Genomic DNA, 20,865 nt, shown 5'->3' on the forward strand with positions numbered 1-20,865 from the left:
GGAGCAGACTCAATGGGCCAAATGGCCTACTTCTGCTCCTTTGTCTTATGGTCTAATTCATTTCCTTCAGTTTAAATAATAATGGACAAAGTTATTAATTTATCTGTAGTAATTGATGCCAGTTATTATACTTAAAATATTTGATCTTGCATAATAAATATATTTATTGTTCCTTCATTTCTTTTACTTGATGAACAGATATAATGGTCCATGTGACCCTTCACAGTTGTTTGTTGTCTAAAGACTGTCTCAATCTTTTTTTTACAGAAAATGGGTGATAAAGATTTATGTAAAACATGGACAGTGTAGAATTGTCACTTCAGTCACACAATTTGTGATTCTATTCATTTATTTTCACAGCACGCAGATTATTTTCTGTGTAAGAAATACACAGGTACATCAGGTATTGAAGGGAAAGGACGTTGCTCGCATACTGAAGAATAAATTTCGGAAACAGAAATCAGACTTCCTAATTTTTCGTGCTCTCCAAGTATCTACAGTCAGTGAGTGATAATTATTAGATATTTTTGATATAGATATATGCAAGTGAAGTTTTTTAGTTTTGGACTTCCCTTTTTAAAAAGGGAGGCATTATTGAAAAGAGTAACTAGTCTTGTTAATATGATTTTATTACCGTAAAAAGTTTCAAATTACTTTTGATTGGAGATCAAATCCGATCACAGAACCTTAAAAGCAATTTTATGAATAAAAAGCATTGATTCGTTTGGTACCTGGAATAACTTCAAACAAGTTAATCAAGCACACGTTTGTTTTTGAATTCTGGGTTTTTGAGTGCTTGTTATACAGTAACTCCAAACCTTTATTGAGGTGGTTATAGGTTTGAGACCAGATAGGAACCAGCCCTGTTTCCTGCCCAGTCATCATCTCACTATCCCACTTTAGAGGAATCTGCAGGGGTAAATAGTTCAACAAAAGCACATATATATATTTTTTACATTTGTGCATTCCAATGCAGTTTTGACTAAATGAAGATATGTGCAAAGAGATTACTTTCATTTATCCTTTTTTTACCCCTTAAAAAAGTCTTTGATCTTTGAGTCAAACCCTGTTGTATATGTTAAGAAAAATTAAAACTCCCTGCTTTCTAAAGTATCGTAAAATCCTCTTTGAAATTACAGACTGGAAAGTAATCTGTCTTGTTCAATTTGAAGACTTTAGCATAACTGATAACTTTGCCTATCCAATGATTCCCATCTAGTTACTAGATTCCGTCCATGGGTTACAAACATCAGACCAATGGACATTTTCCATAAGCTTTTATAAAGTTATGAAAATCAAAAGTCAAGTTTACGTTCATATGTATGTTCCTGTGAACAGCAGAAACTGGTTTAATCTCTTTCTCCACTTTTAGTAATTGTTCTTATCATTCTTGTGTGCTTTTGAAGCTGTGTATTATAATATTGTGGTTAGCATGTGGAGTTCGTTTTGTGTATTTTCCAACTTAAGGAGAATTGTAAGAACGAAATGGTCATTACCCAAAGATACGTACAGATAATGTACCCATCTTAACTCAAACCACCACCTAATAGCCACTTAATAGCCCATAAATATACAGGAAAGCGTAATCTGGTTATTTAAAGTTAGGGTTAGTTGATTTCTAAATGTTATTGATATTGACGCATAGTTCTAGTTGGTAACTTGGCAGGTGCTTAATGCAATGGCTTTAGCATGTTTATATAAGTTTGGTACTTGTGTTGCAAATGAATAGAATGAAGTTAATCTATTTGGACTGCTGAATGATAAACAAAGCTGGCACAAAAGTCTTTCCGTTTTTAAGCCAAACAAAATCATTTACTTAAAAGAATTGTATGATTTAATTGACTTACAAAATTTAAATCATTTGGTTGAGATTTGTTAATGTTTGTAAATGCAAGGTTCCAAATGTAATATTGTATCCTGCCCTGTCGTAACACTATAATTTGCATATTTATTCTAGATGTCTACATCTACCCATAAGTAAAGAACTAGTTTATGTTGTAGTTCGTGAATTACATGATGTAAACCTTGTTTATATCATGTAATTCATAACCAAATGTGATGTGCAACATAGCTCCCGTAAAGATAAGTTTCAGATTACAGAATTTTCAGGGACTTTTAGTTCTCAGGGTAGTATCTTGTAAGGACAATTGAAAACATCTTAAATACTCTTTCAAGCTCTGAAGTTGCTTTCATTGATGCTCATATTGCTTTGCTTAGCCTTGCGAGGGATTTCTGCAACTCTTTACAGTATTTCACCAAGGAATGTTTTCTAATGGCACAAAGATTTTATTCTCGCTTATATTTTTCCCCATACTAAACTCTTTGTTGCCATGCATTGACTCACCAAGCAGCCCATTAGTTTAACTGTTTCTCAGAATGCTATATGCATGTATGATTAAATTACCTGCTCAGCCACGTCTTTGCTTGCCATTAAGAAATGCAGCTTAGTGTGTTTGCAAGACCTTGTGCACATAATTCTCACACAAGCATTGAATTGGTTTACCTCAACTAAATTATATTTTTATTGGAAAAAAAACTCACGATAAAAAAAAACTAACTTAGAAATGTGCTTATGGCTAGATTTACTTTGGAATAAAGAACCAACAGGGAATGTATACAAATTCACATTTTTTAGAGAAGAATACTTCATGGGTTCTCTATTTATTTGCAACTGAAGCCAAAATAACTCCTTGGGAATTAAAGTCTGAAAGCATGTTTTTACAACTAGCCGTTACTAATCTGCTCTGTTTTCCTCCCTTCACTTCTATTTGCTGTCTCCTGATTAAAGTTTGTCAGCTGAATTGCTCAGACCATGGTCGGTGTGATTCTTTCAATAAGCGCTGCATCTGTGACCCATTCTGGATGGAGAACTTCATTCGAACTCATCTTGGAGATGGAGAAAGCAACTGTGGTAAGTTTTAGAATGACTGAAGTATTATCAGTCATCTACAGTACTGTGCAAAGGTCTAGGGCACCCTAGCTATATATATATATGCCTAAGACTTTTGTACAGTACTGTATACTTAAAGTATTTAAATGGCTAGTCAGAATTTACTTTTTTTTTCCATTTGTTATTCTCTTTGATGGGCTAGATTGCAGAAAGGATGTTTCCCCCTTGTGACGAGCCTAGGTCGAAGAGGCACAGTTTGAGAATGATAGGCTGTTTTAGGACTGAAATGAGGAAAAGTTTCTTCACTTAGATTATGAGCCTTTGGAACTTTTCAGCTTGAAAAACTGCAGACACGTAGTCAATGTGTTAATTTGAAACAGATTGTGAGAGTTCTGGATGTGGAGGAAATAGAGCAATGTAATGATAATGTTGAAACATGCTGACACTGAACATCAGTTGTAATCTTGTTGAATGGTGGAGCAGCTCAAAGAACCAGATTTTCTATTCCTGTTAACTTGTTGAGTTCCTCCAACATTTTGTGCCTGTTACCCTGGTTTTCCAGCATCTGCAGAATCTCTTGTGATGTGTTCTTAGGTAATTGTAACTTTTGAGATCTTTAATTGTAAATCACAGTGAGCTGTGGAGATTATTCAAGTGGCCATTGATAGATTTTATAACTATGGGGAGTGGGAAAGTGGTGTGAGGTCAATGTTGAATCTTGTGTTCTTATGCAAACAAATTGATGCGCGTTATTTTTCACTGCATAATGTATTTAGAGTTGATTTGCTTCATTGTGGTAAACCATGCAGTGCTCTAGGTTAACTTTATTCATTAATCTCTCTTCTCATACCTCTCTCTTCCCCACTTTTCCTTAAAAAAATTGGCATTTGTAAATAAGTAGTTTGGGAGAAATTAATGGGACAGAAAGGAAATATGTTCTCAGGTCTTGAACTGTACTCTTGGGTTTTATTGGAAGTAGCTGTGCAGGTGCAAGGTACACTGTCACTTCCCAACATTCCGTAGATTATTCCATGAATTTGAAGTTGAAAGAAAACAAGCGATTGTGGATGAGTTAATCTGAGTCAGTGTGAGGGGGATATGCTTAAGTCTGTTATCTAGGAAATGGCAAAATAGCATTTGAAAAATAATACGTTTGGAAAGAAGCAACATGGATTTACAGTGTTGAAGAAATGTGTTGTAACATTTTGAAGGTGTTAACTAACAGAATAAACCACCTACTTTATTTTTTTTCATCATGTTTCTGTTTTTCTCTCCTTCTGGGACACCTGAGTACCTAAGTAATTTTATTTCACATTTCCAACAGCTTCTGGATAATTGCAAGCTGTCTGGAATATGACCTGAAGTCAACATGCTTGTAGAGCATAAATATGTGCATCATTGTAAATCACTTTCACATATGCGTATTTTGGTAAAATTTCTAAATATTTACTTCCTTTACTCTTCCTCTGCTTCTAGACTGGAGTGTGCTCTACGTTGTCATTGCTGCATTCGTCATACTGGTTTCCATTGGCGTTTTACTTTGGATGGTACACTGCTTCTGTAAAAGGTGAGAATACCTCTGCAGTTGACAATGGCTTCTTACTACTTTGAGGGCTCCTTAAGCCACTTGTATTGTTAAAAAAGCCTCCTTTGAATTATTTACATACATTACCTTCCAATCTTATCTACAAAGTTAAATTATTGCTGAATGGAAAGATGAATCACTGGTGATACATTTAAACGTTTTGCCTGGCTAACTGAGCGTGTGTTGATGTATTTTTATGATATGGCTCTCAGCAACAAAAGATCCTTCATTTAGTTAGATGCTACATTTTTAAAAATCTGCTTTAGTTTGATTTGTTGACTAGTAAAATGGCGGGGGAGGGGTGGTTGGTGGACTCAATGGCAAAGTTGCATAGGAGGTTTAAAATACAATTATTCCACAGTTTTGCATTCAGTAGAGGTGTGACAGGCTTTTTTTCTAATGGTACTGTTGCCAAATACTACTGGAAATTGACTCATTGTTGACTAATACTATGAGAAGGTCAAATTTGGGAATGCCCACTATGATTTAAGTGTATAAAACTGTTCAGAAAATGAAGTGGTCCATGCTTGAGGCACAAGGCCCTGAATAACATTGAGGTACAGGGTGATGAATGAAAAGTCTACACACCTGTAGCTTGATTGTATTATTGCACTTTTTAAATCCATATTATCTATCTTTTAAGTCAAGAAATCTGAGACTCGTTGCTCTGAAGTAAACAGCATACATTTTCCCCTTGTCTATTATAAATATGCAGTAATCATACTGGGTTCAGTTCAATCCTTTTATATTCTGTTATTTGGTTTGATCAGAGTAGTTACTGTAGCTCCTGTATTGACCCTAACTTATCCCTCAGTCAACTTGCCATTAAAAAGATATTATCTAATAATTTTTGCATGCTGTACACAAATTGATTAGTTCAAGTGTGGCAGTGGTTATATCAGAGGTACCCTGGTATATAAATACTAGCTTTCTCTTTTTCTTATTATAAATGCCCATGTCTTCATTTAGTGGAAGATGTGGGGGAGAGGGTGGGCAATTAAAATAGAAAACTTGTCACTATTAAACCTCCAGTATGTTGGGGGATTTTCAAAAAAGAATTTGCACTGATCAGCAAAACTGCAAGGGCTCCCTGGGGCATAAATAAAATGGAATCTAATAGATTATCAAACTTAAACAAGAGAAGAGGAAACTAACAGGTTTAATGGTCCCTTCCTCCTTCCCTTTCTTCTGTGAACCACTCCTCTCTCCCATCAGGTTTCTTCTACTTCAGCCTTTGTCTTTCCCTCACATCTGGCTTCACCTATACCTATCCTCCTTCCCCTCCCCTCAACATTTTTATTCTGTCTTTCTTCCACCTTTCTTTTCAGTCCTGAAGAAATGGGTCTTGGACAGAAACATCATCTGTTTATTTATTTGCATACATACCACCTGACTCTTGAGTCTGTGAGTTTGTCTGTGTGTGTGTGTGTGTGTAATATAATTAATTTGTATTATAGTTGGTGTTTGGGTCAGTATTTGATGAAATGTAAGTGTCTGGAGAGTCTTACATTATGAGTAGCTACTGTAAGTGGACTGTTCTCAGGAATAGTACCCTAGCATAGCCTATTGAATGCCATAGAGGAAAAGGCTATTCTTGACATCTGTACCCTTGTTGCCATATCATAAGAGTTGCTATATTCAGTGGTCAGTGCAAAGTGACTTAATCGAATAAGACTCTAGGGAGAGTCAATGGCTTAAAGCTTTGTGTACACAGCTGAATAAGCATTAGCCAGTGTACCATTACGCATCAGTGTGCTCGCCTTTGGTTCTGATGCTGTGGTATTACCAGCAGTAACCTGGATTTTTGATCTGGGAGTGCAAGTTCAAGTCTGACCAAGAGTCCTGGAGAATTTAAGTTCGGGTAATTAAATAAATCAGGATTTTTAAAAAATGCAGTTAATGGTAATCATGTGCAAAGAGCTAACAGCCTGTTATTAAAATCTTACCTGGTTCACTCATAACTTTTGAGCAGAGGGATTTTCTTTTCTAACTAAATCTCACTCCAGATGCACCAATGCAGTGGACTTTTTCCCCTCTGTCATGGCCTAGAAAGTTTATTTGATTTAAGGGTTGTAAAGTATGGACAATAAAAGCAAAACTGGCCTGTAACATCATTACCTTTAAAGGAATTAAAAAGAACATAAGAAATAGGAGCAGGAGTAGCCCATCCGGCCCATCGAGCCCATCGAGCCTGCCCCGGCATTCAATAAGATCATGGCTGATCTGTCTGTAAACTCAGCTCTATCTACCTGCCTTTTCCACATAACCCTTAATTCCCTTACTATGTAAAAACTTATCTAACTGTTTCTTAAATGTATTTAGTGAGGAAGCCTTAACTGCTTCCCTGGGCAGAGAATTCCACAGATTCACCACTCTCTGGGGATAAAACAGTTTCTCCTCATCTCCATCCTAAATCTTCTCCCCTGAGTCTTGATGCAACATCTCCTAGTTCCAGTCATACCTACCAGTGGAAACAACTTTCCTACTTCTATCTTATCTATCCCTTTCAAAATCTTGTATGTTTCTGTAAGATCCCTCTCATTCTTCTGAACTCCAGAGAGTATAGTCCCAGATGCTCGATCTCTCCTCAGGTTAACCCCTTCATCCCTGGAATTCAAGGAGAATGTCAAACAGATCTTTTATTTCATTACTTTTGTTAGTTTTCTCATTATTTGAGTTTGATAATCTGTTGCAGATTATATCTTTTAACTTTTAAGGAGCAGTGGTTCTACTTTATAAATCAGTCTGAAATAAAAAGTTTGCTGCAAAGTACTACACAAATATTATCAGTCTTCTTATTTTGGTAATAATTTAAGATATGAACCTTGGTTGAAATAAAATATAATTATAAATTATTCCTGTTTCAGGCGAAGAGGAAAGCCCAGAAGAAAAAGCAGATATAAAATATTAGATGCAACAGATGATCATGAAAGTATGCAATTTAAGATTACTTCCAAGCCAGGTACTGGGATAAGAAAGAAGCGCTGAAGCTGTGACTTTTGAGGATTGCTGTATAGTTTGTTTACCACCACCCCCATCTCTTTATGCCCTTTTATTACTTCTTATTCTCTGAAAGGAATGAAATGTCTTGTTCTGTCTTCCAAGAAGCCATTCAATTTCAGGAAGGCACCTCATGGGAAATGTTTGCTCTTTTTCGTGTGATAGGACTGTTTTGCTCTTGGAAAATCTACAGAAGTTTATTGATGTCTGGACCTCTTGTTGACAAAATGCCATATTATGTGATAATACACATCTTACTCTCCCCACTAGCCAATGCAATCTCAGAATCAATAATAATTGTAACTTATTTAGAGCACTTCTCAGACACACATTGTAGTTCAAAGTGTTTTACATTGGGATAAAAATACTAATATGAAAATAAATAAAAATAAACATGAAAGTAAAAGACAAAAATGTATTAGTTAAAAGCAAGGTTCAATAAATGGGTTTTGATTTAGTGTTTAAAAGTGTCAGCTGGGCCTGCATCTCTTACAGTTTTAGGTAATTGAATTCCATAGTTTAGGAGTGTAGTTCAAAAAAAGCTTACCTGCCTACTATCTTTTGTGGGAGATTGTTTATATTTAAGAAACTGGCGGAACAGGACTTGAGAGCTCGAGCAGGATTCTAAAACAAAAAGAATTCTGTGTTGTACTCTGTTCTCAGACCATTAAGATCTTTAAAAACAAGTAAGGGAACTTTAAATTGACTTTAAAAGAACTAGTATGGTAGTAGCTGGTATGGGAGTGATATATTCTCATTATGGTTTTGGGTAAAAGTTTAGCAGCAGCGTTGAAGTTTGCCAATAGATTGCTTTGGAAGGCAGGTAAAATGGGCATTGCAATAATCTAGTCTATTCTATATAAAGGTATGAGTTAATTTACTAGCATCATTACATGACAGGAGCAAGCATGCCTTTGCAATATTTCTTAAGTGTAGAAATGCTGCACTGGTCACTTTCTGTATGTGGGATTTAAAATTCAAATCTGACTCAAGGAAAACACCCAGGCTTGTGATTTTACAAACGTGGGGGGGTGTGTGGGGTCAAGTTTCCAAGTTTATCAGGGAGTTTATCTCTTTTGGACTTGGGACCAACCAAAAGTATTTCAGTTTTATCTTCATTTAGTTTTAGGAAATTATTGCTCTTGCATTTGTTTGAGAAGATAGGGTGTTATCATTAACAGGCTTAACCGAGACAGACAATTTGTGCCATCAGCATAAATGTGGAAATCAAGTTTATGCTCTCTAATGTCTCCTAAGGGGAGCATGTATAAGGAGAAAAATAGGGGAACAGGACAGCTTCCCTGAGCAACACCAAAAGGTACATCATATCGCTTAAAAAATAGACAAATGGTTTTTTTTTCTGAGCTATATGAATGAAACCACAATTATGGGCACTACCAGAAAGGCCAACCCAGTTCTCAAGGCAATTCAGGAGAATGTTGTGACCAGTTGTGTTGAAGGCAGCACATGGATCTAGAAGAATTAGAGCTAGGACTCTGACATCAGCGCTGAGGCTAGAATTGCTGACAATGTTGATAAAAGCCATCTCCATGCTGTGGTTTGCTCTAAAACCTGACAGAAACTTCTCTAGAATGTTGTTTACATTCAGAAAGTTGTTGATTTGGTTGAAAATGGCTTTCTCGAGAATCTTGCCCAGGAAGGGAAGATTTGATATAGGCCTGTAGTTAACTAATACTGCACTATCAAAAATGTGAGATGCTAGCTATCTACCAAGAATCAATGTATGTGGGGTAGATCTCAATAGAGTTTGGATTCTATTGCACAGTTAACTTCTGTTCCTGGGCAAAGTTTAACTCAGTACTATCTTAATCAGGGAATCCCTTACAGAGATCAGACTGTAATTCATGGAATTACCAGTTTTCCACATGCAAATCAGGGAGCAAGTTCTGTGCACTGCAAATCTGGTACAAACATTATGCTGCCCATGCCTTGCTCATCCCACATACGCCCTATCAGTTTTCTAGTTCCCGTTTGGTGGTGTCATTTAGGAAGGCTCATCCTTGATGGGCTCAGGGAAGAGAGGCATAGTTGTTCAGTTTCCTTGCATCGGTTGTTTTATATCTTCACTTCAATAATGGCTCAGACAGTGACAATTAAGTCCTTTAATGGGCACGTTCTAAAAAATGCTACATCAGGATAGAGAATTTGAAACGTACAGCTCCTCAGTCCCTGTTGCTATTTTCAGACAGAATAGGAAATGAAAATTCACTTTGTGGAGATGCTTAGCTGAACTTAGGACCATTTTTAGTCTACCAGTTATGCAATTGTTCTTCCAAGATGACATTAAAACTTCCAACTTCAATAAAACTTCCTTTTGAGGCAATCTACTATTGGTCAGTGATACCTTTTAAAATTACTGTAAACATTACAAAGAAAAAAATTAATATCACTTTGCAGCAGGGGTTCTCAATCTTTTTTATGCCATAGACATAAACAAATGTGACATTATGAATAATCTGTCAACCTCAGCTGTCTTATTGAGCTGGTTACCAGTACGAGCATTTCTGTACAACCTTTAGAACTTGTATTACAACTGGTAAGTAACAGGATTATGTAGATGGACAAAACGAGCAGAGGGTTATAAAGGGAATAGTTCTTTTGATATGCTTAAATGGGGAGAGAATGTGTCTGGTAAGGTCGAATCTTGAGAAAGCTGGTGAAGATTGTGAAGGGTGATCCATTGATACAGAGGTTGCCAGGGTTGAAGGTGAAGACTAGGGGACCCTACCCTTGCTCTGTCCTGGAGAGGAGGGAATGAGAACATGGGAAATAGATGAGATGTAGGCAAGGTCTCTGACCAGTAAGTCAAAAGGAAAACCACAGTTCAGGAAACGAGAAGGCATTTCAGTGGTCCCCGTACAGAAGGCCTTATCATTGGATCGAATGTAACAGAAACAATAACTCAGAGAATCGACTGGAGTCCTTGTAACGTGGGAGAAAATGTCGATGAGGTTGCTATGGGAGTCTCTGCTTATGGACATCTTTTGTTAACGGACCTCTGGTGGTGGAGACAAAGCTGTGGTGGTGCAGGCTAGTGGAGGGAAGAGTTGGGTTGGAGATGGACCATGTTATTGTGGGAATCTGAAGCAAAGGTAATGAGCTGTTTGGGTCCTGTGCAAGTCCAGGAAACAGCACCAACATAGTCATCGAGCATTGGAAAAAGCACTGGGGTAGAGGCCCAAATAAGACGAAAAGTTCTTCCGCATATCCCACAAAATGTGAGTTTTCATAACTACACCCTTGATCAGCTGCTGTTAGTGCAAGCCATTCATTTGAGGTGAGGAGTTAGTCTCATCAAAGTCTGTATCAGACTGTAATAGAGGATGATCTTTTTACTCACCAGATGCTCATAATATTAGAAATTATACTAGCAAGGAACTCCAGAGAAAAAAAAATCCCAAAACACTTCACAGACTAGAACTAAAGTTGACATTGAACCAAAGAGCCAAGGCTATTTTAAGAGAGTTGATGTTTGAAATACGTAGATGGAACTTGAGGGAGTTCTACTACTTGGGACCAAGACCGTTGGCACCGTGGCCAGTAATGTTGGTGAAAGGAGGAAAGGGTGCAAAGTGGGCCAGAGCTGGAAGAAAACTGGGTTATCAATGGGCTATAGGGTTGAGTAGGTACTAAACTAATGCGTGAATTATAAACTTGAACCCTTAGCAAATAAGGAGCCATTGGAAGTTAATAAATATGGGAGATGATGGTCATTGATGCCTATATTTTGGATGAGTTGAAGTTTATAGATGTTCTATAAACTGTAGGTTTATAGAAGTCTATATGTCCTCTAGTCTTAGAAATTGCTAACAAGGGAATTGGATATCTACTGGATATCTATGCCTTTCATAAATATATATTCATCTACCATTTCAGGAAAAACAGACCCAGCCCATCCAAATCACCCCTAATAACTCAAGCCCCCAATATAGGCAATGTATTTGTGAAACTTGTCGTATGCCGCCTTCACTAACCTGTCAACCTGCTTTGCCACTTCCAAGAAACTGTATTTTCCCCAGCAACACTCCCCCTGCAAGTCCTGCCCTGATAAAACTTCCCAAAATGCATCACTTCACACTTGCCTAAATTAAACTGTATCTGCCATTCCCTTGCCCACTTTATCAAGATCCTGTTATTATCTTTGTCATCCTCGTCACTGTCCACTATATTACCAATTTTTTTTGTCATCTGCATTCCCTAGTCATGCCATCCACTTTGTTATTCAAATCTTTTAACATGTCCAACATACTAGAGTGGTCTCAGCATGGATCCCTGCGGCACGCCATAGTCCTCCAATCTGAAAAACAAAGCAAGCCTGCACCACTACCTCTGTCCCTTCCACCTCGCCAATTTTGTATCCGGTTAGCTATTTTACCCTGGGCCATGTGGTTAATTGGCTGGATAAGAAAATCATATACCGTACCTAGAAGTCCATGTAGGCAGTGTCTACCACTTTGTCCTCATCTATCCTCTTGGTAACCTCTTCAAAAGAAAATGTAAGTTTAGGAGACATGATTTTCCCCAAACAAAATATAATAATGGCTTGCTCTAATCAGTCCTTTGTCTTTCCAAATACAAATACAGCCTGTCTCTCAGAATCCATTCCAATATCTTGCCACCATTGATGTAAGGCCCATGATAGTTATGATTTGTTTTCAAGCACCATGTCATAACAATCTAAGTATTTTATATGATTGAACTTGCTGTGTACAGTGGCTAGAATATCAATAAATGTGATTTATTATGGATAGTAACAAATTATTGTCATTTCATACATGTATAAGCATGGGTATAGAACTCGGTTGGTGGTGTAGTGGTATCCATACCGGGCTTCGATGTGAGTGATCCCAGGTTCGAATCCAGCTGGCTCCTTGTACACTTCCCACTCGTGCTGGGTTGAGTGTCGAGCAAGCAACTCGACCTTGTAAAAAACAGACAAATGCTAAGGAAAGGCAGAGGTTGCTGACTGATGTGCCAGAAGGTGCCGAGAGGAACAACCATGGGCATAGAACTACAAAAGATTTAAAGGGATTTATTTGTGTTGGCCAAGCTGCAATTGACTTTATAAATTCTTATATAACTAGTTTAATATTAATGATCAGTTTTGAAATGAGTGTAATTGGTTATCAATTATCTTTGATGGGTTTTTGGACCAGGTTCAAAAACTTGGCTGAGATTCTCCTATTCTGTTACTTTTTAATGAGTATTAAAATTTTGAATTCTTTAGATATGCTAAAGTGCAGTTATCCTAGTTCGGTTTAATCAGCAAAGTGCATTATCTTCAAAATGGAGTTACAGCTGGATAATAATTTGTCACATTGATTTGAATATGCTGGTTGCAGCTTAAATTCAACTCTGCTGTATTTGTAAAATTTATATTCTCAGTTACCCAATAAGTGGTGTTATCAAATTTGGCAGTTTCAGGGGTAAAAATTCCAACCAAGACAGGCTAATGTACCCACCGCCCCACTTGTGTTACAATATTGCTGATAAACGTCTCATTGTAGTTGGCAGGCTGAAAGCTCCAGCACAGAACACCAGCTTAATGATTTCGGAATCTGAACTTGACAGTGATGAAGCTTTCTTCACCTGGCCAGACAGAGAGAAAGGGAAATTACTCCAAAACCAGAATGGATCAATCCACAATGGCCAAGTAGTTCAGAAATGTAAGAAACAAAGAGAAGAAGCTTTATAACTGGAATCCACTTGTCAAACTTGTACAATCTATAGATCTAGGTAGAACCTTTCTCCCAGTACTTCACTGTTTCTGCTCAGTAAAATGAAGATTGATCTGAAGCAATAGTGACTGCTGCATGGAGAGAGAGAGTGTGTGGTGCACAATCCTTGTGAAATCAGCGAGTTCAGTAGCCCACTTCTTGTACTGGTCTACAGAAGTTTAACAGAGCTGGTTTCTCACTTAAAGGCCAGAAGAAAAGACACAGGTGGGGTGCAAACTGGCCATAAAAAAAGTTTTCTTTTGGTATGATTCCACCTGAAACATTTCATTAATTCCTGAAGCTGAAACGATAGGTGCAGACTGTCTGCACTATTGTGGTTTTGATGTCTTGTATCTCCAGTGAGACGCCCACTGGAAGTCAATTGTATTGCAAGCATGAAGGAAATCATGAAGAACCAAAAACTGTGGAGGAGAACACACTGGATGTTCTGTGAACTTCAATTATCACCTGAGATATGCATATGACCCTTTTCTTCAGGTTGCTGACTTTATAAATAACTGAAATCTGTGGAAAGCTAAATACTGTGATGGTAAACCTATCCTGTAGTACTGGATAACTCACAATGAACTTTCACCTGTCTCCTGTTGAAGAATTGCCATAGGCGAGCACAAAGAGGATTTGCTATTTTCTCCTGTTTATGTTAACACCTCTGTAGAAAATTGCACAACTGATAATGATCCAAGTCGTCTTCACTTTATAAAAATAATTCTCACTGCTTAAACTTTTTTTTGTGAATATTGGGAATGTGTTGTTTTCAAAACCTCTTATTTGTGTGAAATATTAACAGGGTGATTTTTTGTTTAATTGATTCATTGATGGAAAGGAAATGCTTTGTAATGTTACTCCATTTGAATGTAAGTCAATATTTGCTGCTGGCTTGTTTTACTTTTTCCAACAAAGTCTTCCTTTCAGTACACTGGCACCAGAGCATATCTTGACACTGGTGAAAAATCCAATTGGTAATTACTTGACATCATATAGATAAATAATGTAATAAAGTGTTAACTCCCCAGATATAGTGCCTACCAGAAACTGAGATAACCCGTTTAATTCTTTTTGAAATGTACCTTTTGTATACCAGCAAACTGCTGTGCTGCCGATAATGAAGTACATGTTTTAAACTATGTTCCTTAAATTAAAACAGCAAAAAATGTGGCCAATATAGCATCTGAATGTCTTCTATATAATGTTCAATGTGAATTTGTCAAAAAATGTTTTGCTGATCTAATCTGTTGGAACAGGACCACTATGTTAGATAGGGACTGTGTCTCACTACGTTTTGTGTTATTGATATGTTGCTCCGCTGACACTTCAATGATTTAAAAATAAAATATGCTGGATAATTTAATGCTGAGCAGGTCAGATTGCATCAGATTGCTGACCTAGAGGGCTGAGGAGAACTCAGTGAATAAAAACGTCAACTGTCTTTCTCTCCATTGATGCTGCCTGACCCGCTGAGAGTTTCCAGCATATTTAATTTGAATTTAACTAAGAAACTTGCTGGAATCATCACTGCTCTGCAGTCAGGTGAAATGTGAGCTCCAAAAGCATGATACCAATGATGTAACTTGGATTGTTTATGGTGATACGAGTAACATACTATATGGAAAATGCCAGCCAAACCAAATATGAATTGTTATGTTTGAAATGGAGCCAAATTTGGCAAATTTACAGATTTTTATTTCAGTGCTTGTAATCTGAGCCTCATAATCTTTAAAACATGTTATAGGTCACAGCTGATTTAATGGGTAAGCAACTTTGTGTTTCAAGGTACATTTATTTTCAGGTATGTATACATTGTACAATCTTGAGTCAGCCACAAAACAAGAGACCCAAAGGAATACCGACAAGCACTCAATATGCAGAGGGAGGGAAAGAAAACAAATTGTGCAAACAATAAAAGTAAGCAAATAGCATTTAGAACAAAAGTGAGTCCTCAGACACAAAGCCTGGAGCAGGCCCATGGCCTCGGCCCGAGTTCAGCACATCGCCGAGTAAATGTTGCGGAGCCCCCACACACTAAGCCCGGAGCAATCAGAGCTTCCAAAAGACTCTCTGGTGGTGATGTGTGCTGGAAGAACCATGATAGTTTGCTCAGTTGTTCTTGGGTTGCAAAGAGGAAAATTATTCACATAGCCCTTAATGAGCGTACTAGGGACAAGTTTAAGTTTAGTCATGATGCCTTGTATCTAATAACAAAAAGAAACTGCAAAAGTCAAGTAGTGGCAAAAAATGCAGTAGAGAATGCACATTTCAACATGGTTCAGAAACAATAGCTGGTATTGCATATTCAAAAGCAATAGAAAGGGAGAAATTCAATATTTTATTAATCAAAAACCTTTGTGTATCACATGTTAAGTGTGTAGATTGAAGAAGGCCCAGAAGCTCCTATCAAGAAGGATCTTAAATGTGAGTTGAGATTTACTGAAAACTTTTCAAATGCAGTTGTTTGTACTGTGGAGAGTTGTGACAGTCAATTTATTGTGTTAACGTCCTATAGGCATCAAGATACATGACCATTTTTTTCTTAATATGTGTAGGCCAAGAGAAGTTTTTATACATTGCAAGAACAATAACACCCATGGATATTTTATCCATCTCAAGATATCAGATAAAGAAAAGATTATTTGTCTGATTTATTTGTCATATCTACATTGAAACTTCGAACCATACAGTGAAGTATGTCATTTGCATCAAATCAGCAAGAATTACGCTGGGGGGAATCTTGTTAGTATCACCACGCTTCCAGCACCAACATAGCATGCCTACAACTCTCTAACCCTAACCATACATCTTTGGAATGGGGGAGGAAACTGGAGCACCCGAAGGAAGCGGAGAACATACAACTACCTTACAAACAGCAGCAGGAATTGAAACACGATCAGTAATCACTGGTGCTGCAGAGTGGCTGCGCTAAGCAATACCTAGCCTGCCACCCCGAATTATTTGGTAGTTGACTTTTCCAAGCTTCTGTTTTAGAAAGGGGTTTATTGTCATTCAATCAAGTTTTGCAGAATAACTATCCAGTGATACCATTTTGAATGTGATATCAGAGGAGGAAGAAATTTCTAAGCTTGATCCATATAAGTATGATACCAGCTTGGTTGATTATGTGGGAGCTCACAGTTACTTTTATCCATGTTCTGCAGCTTTCCTCAGTGGGATTGTTAGGGAAGGAACAGATGTTTGTATTCTTTTGCAGCTTGGCATTGTCTCAACGCCTTTCATTCGTTCAGGCCACAAAGTAAAAACTATCTTCAACCCATATATCCTGTGACTGCCAAATGGTAGATAAGAGGGGCAAGTTGATTTGGGATCATTTCAGGGCAAATTTTTCCCACACAGAGGGTGGTGGGCATATGGAATGAGCTGCCAAAAGTGGTAAAGGCAGGTTCAATGACAAATTGTTAAAAGACATTCAGGCAGGTACATGGATAGGAAAGATTCAGTGGGAAATGGGATCTCAGGGTGGAAACCTGGTCGACAGGGATGAACTTGACCAAATGGCCTATTTCCATGATGTATTGCACTGTGACTGAGTAATTTTATGTAGAACACTTAATTCTGATTACTTCCTTAGCTGTATATGGCCCAACTCATTATGACAAGAAACAATAGATTTTCCCTTGTATTTTTTGATAACTTATTTTTGTCAATGTTTCTTGTGGAGATGCTGAGTCCATCCTAGATAGCTGTGTTATATTTTCCATGGAACTTTATCTCTGCCAATTTAATTTTATTGATAGTGTTTGCGATTTTCTTAAATATGAACATGTATTAATTCTATATTGTATCTAGGTAACAGTACCCCACTTAAATTTTGATACATTGCTCAAAAACTTACAAAGTTTAGATTGTAATGTTTGTGTAGTGTTTGTTAAAACTCATTGAAAGGCCCATGTTGATAAACTGGTTAATAGAAACCTTGCGATTGTTATAGAGCCAAAAATTTTAAAATGCTACTAATCTGGAAGAAATCGTAAGACTAGATCAAGGGTTCCCAACCTGGAATCCACAGATCCCTCAGTTACTGGTAAGACTCGGTGGCATTTTCTAAATGGTTGGGAGCCCCTGGTCTAAAATATCTAGATGGAATTTAAATGAAACAGCATACATTTACAGAGAGAGCCACAACTAAATATTACATGGGCTCTTGAAATTTATTGAAAGACAAATTACTGTGTAAATTCTTTCTAATGGAATATTCTTTTGATACCCAATAAATTTCTACTCCAGTGTATTTCTGGACAATAAGCGTGTTACATACAAGAAAACTTAAAATTGCTTAATACAAGATGTCTTAAGTTTTATTATCATTTCTGCCATTTTTAAATGTTAAAAATTGGCAATGATGATTTGAAAATCATGTAAATGGGCAAAAGCAAGTAAACAGAATGTCATATCAGATCAAAACTTAGTGTTGGAAGTTGGTATACAATTTGACTTTGACATGTAAAATTAATTCTGCAGCCACAGGAACAGCTATGTTCAATCTGCCTCGGAGTTTTTAAATGTGGCCTGTCTGGCATCTTCTTGTGGCTGTTGGGCTCACTCAAATTTACAACTTACAAATGTAAAACTTGTTTCAAATGTATTAATTCATACCTCCCACTGAATTATTTTTACTATGCCTGTGCATTATGAACTGGATAAAATCTGGTATGAATTACTTTTTGAAAAATCACCTTATTTGCAAATAAATGAGCCATTCAGTCTTCAGTATGTTTATGTAATAATGTTTTATCCTCAACCACCTGTCAGACTTGTGATCTAAGTTAATAATGTACAGCAAGTGTATAGTCATCTCACTGTTACAATTTTGAATACTTAGTATTTTAATTTTGTTCCATTCAAGATGTGGATCTATGGTATTTGACATTTTGGTTTGATTTTTTGCTTACTATGACAAAATTAAAAATGATACAATATTTTATCAAACTGAACTTGGTTGCAGAAGGTTTTTAATATCTAGGTGGCTTCTCAGGATTGAGAATGACTTGCTTCCTCTCTACAACACACACAAAATGCTGGTGGAACACAGCAGGCCAGGCAGCATCTATAAGGAGAAGCACTGTCGACGTTTCGGGCCGACACTGACAAAGGGTCTCGGCCCGAAACGTCGACAGTGCTTCTCCTTATTGATGCTGCCTGGCCTGCTGTGTTCCACCAGCATTTTGTGTATGTTGTTTGAATTTCCAGCATCTGCAGATTTCCTCGTGTTTGCTTCCTCTCTAGTTCTGTGGGTTTTGATATGACTGATGAGGCCCATAAGTTCTGTTACATACGGGGCAGGAGGCTGATTCTTTGTGAGGCAGTGCCTCCTTCCTGTTTACTTTTCTTCTAATACATGGACGTGCTTCTCCTCTTTGCACAGCCAGGAATCCCAGGAGTCAGAGAGGTTGTACAGTTTTAAAGAGGCGATTTAAAAAAAATAAAATTCCTGAATCTTTTCCTCTACCCTTTCTGTGCTTGAACAAGGAATAGTCGGATTCATGAGTCATAGGAGCAATGTACTGAGTGTGTTTCCTCTGGGTGCTCTGGATTCCTCCCACTGGGCTGGACATTGAATGATGTGACAAGTCGCAGCAATTCTGCACAACAATTATTTGTTACCATTGCTGTCAAATTAGACCTTGGCAATGCAACTAACTGATGAACAGAGCAGAGCAGCTGATAGGACGAACACTGCCTGATATAAAGAGAGGGCACAACTTGGAGGTTGATGACTGATTTGGACAGCATTGCTGAATGAAATCTCTTGGAGAGTGCTGTGAATGAAGCTCCAATATTGGTTAACCTTCTTGCTACCAGACATGAAACATTTGAAGACACAAGCGACTGCTGACGCTAGAATCCAGAGCAAGAAGCAATCTGCTGGAGGAAAAGTGGTGGGTTGAGCCACATCTGTGGAGGGAAAGGAAGTCCTGACTCTTCAGGTCAAAATCTTGCGTCAGAGCTGCCCGCTCCTGCCAGTTTCCTCAGCCAGAATTTTGCTCTTACATTTTATGGAGGGTTTTCCTTGGGCTGTGCAAAGTTAGCAAAAAGGTCTTTTAAAGATGGACACCAGACAGAAGAGGGGAATAAGGATTCCTTTAGGAGACCTCTTCCACAAAGTCTGGGAAAGAAAGGCTATTCAGAATCAGGACTGGGTTTAATATCACCGGCACGTTGCAAAATTTGTTAAGTCTGTGGCAGCAGTACAATGCAATACATAATTTTAAAATGAATTTCAATAAATACATCAGTTAAGTAAGTAGTGCAAAAATAGAAATTAAAAAAGTAGTGAGTGTTAATGGGTTCAATGTCCATTTAGAAATCTGATGGCAGAGGAAAAGAAGCTGTTCCGGAATCACTGAGTGTGTGCCTTCAGGCTCTTGTACCTCCCTCCTGACAGCAACAATGAGAAGAGGGCATGTCCTGGGTGATGGGGGTCCTTAATGATGGACACTACCTATTTGAGGCAACGCTTTTTGAAGATGTCCTGGATACTATGGAGGCTAGTACTGACTAAGTTTACACCTCTCTGCAGCGTACTTCCCCCATACTAGATGATGATGCAGCCAGGTAGAATGCTGTCCACGGTACATCTGTATAAAATTTGGGAGTCTTTTAGGTGGCATGCCAAATCTCTTCAAACTTTTGCTTTCAGGTAGGAAGCAGTTGAAGGTGGTTTCTAAGAATGGAGCCTAGTGAATAGTAAGTAGCAGTGTGTAGCAGGTGTCATTGCTGGGACCCTTCTAATTCATTACTTGCTGTACATAAAGGGTTTGAATGAGAGTATGCAAGGCTTAATCACTGAATGTGCAGACAACACAAAGCGAGGTGTAATTGATGGGGTGAAGAATGTCATCGGAGATTATATGGAGGTCATAATAAGTTAGGGAAAAGGGCTGAGAAGTGGCAAATGAGAGATGATACATGTTGGAAAGTCAAACCAAAATAGAACTTATTCTAATGATTGCTAGGATACTAGGGAATGTAATGGAGCAGAGATACATAGATGTGCGTGTATAGTTAGTTGAAAGCAGCATCAGAGGTAGACAGGTGCAGAAGGCATTTAGTACATTGGCCTTCATCGGTCAGGATATTAAGTATTGGATCTGGGGCATTATATTGCAGTTGTATAAGTCATTGATGAGGCCACATTTGGAGTAATAAATACAGGTTTAATAACCAAGTTGTAGGAAAGATGTAGTTAAACTGGAAAGAGTGCAGAAAAGATTTTTGAGGATTTAGCCAGAACTTGAGATCCTGAATTATAGGGAGGGGTTGGCCGGGCTTGGTCTGCATTCTTAGAACGTTAGGAGATGGTTAACAGCCTTTTCCTCGGAGTAAGAGAGTTCAAAACTAGGGTGAGAGGCGAAAGGTTTAAAAGGGAACTTGCAGTCAACTTTTTCCACACAGACTGAAATGATATCTGGAATGAATAGCCACCAGAAGTGGTTGAGGGAGGCGCAATAGTATCATTTAAGAAGCATTTGGATAGGGACAAACAGGTGAGGGGCATTAGGGAATATGGACCCAAATGCAGGAAATTGAGACTAGCTGAGTGAACAAAGTGGTCGGCATGGACTGGTTGAGCCAAAGGACCTTTGGGCATTGCTCTATGGCTTCCATCTATTCAGCACCTT

At 37.8% G+C, this 20,865-nt stretch overlaps 1 protein-coding gene across 4 annotated transcripts in view; it reads left to right on the forward strand.

The window, feature by feature from the left end:
• LOC132383493 (dyslexia-associated protein KIAA0319-like protein) overlaps positions 1-18,177 on the forward strand; it is an 89,625-nt gene extending 71,448 nt beyond the window's left edge. For 3 of the 4 annotated variants that reach the window (XM_059954508.1, XM_059954510.1, XM_059954509.1), the window contains exons 17-21: positions 361-503; positions 2,789-2,911; positions 4,367-4,457; positions 7,343-7,437; positions 13,004-18,177. In XM_059954508.1, the coding sequence (XP_059810491.1) occupies positions 361-503; positions 2,789-2,911; positions 4,367-4,457; positions 7,343-7,437; positions 13,004-13,191 (640 nt within the window). In that variant the 3' untranslated portion in view covers positions 13,192-18,177. The remainder of the gene's footprint in view (positions 1-360; positions 504-2,788; positions 2,912-4,366; positions 4,458-7,342; positions 7,438-13,003) is intronic. The other variant, XM_059954511.1, reaches the window with a different exon arrangement.
• The last annotated feature ends 2,688 nt before the right edge of the window (positions 18,178-20,865 follow it).

Source organism: Hypanus sabinus, chromosome 30, assembly GCF_030144855.1.
Source record: "Hypanus sabinus isolate sHypSab1 chromosome 30, sHypSab1.hap1, whole genome shotgun sequence".
NCBI lineage: Eukaryota > Metazoa > Chordata > Chondrichthyes > Myliobatiformes > Dasyatidae > Hypanus > Hypanus sabinus.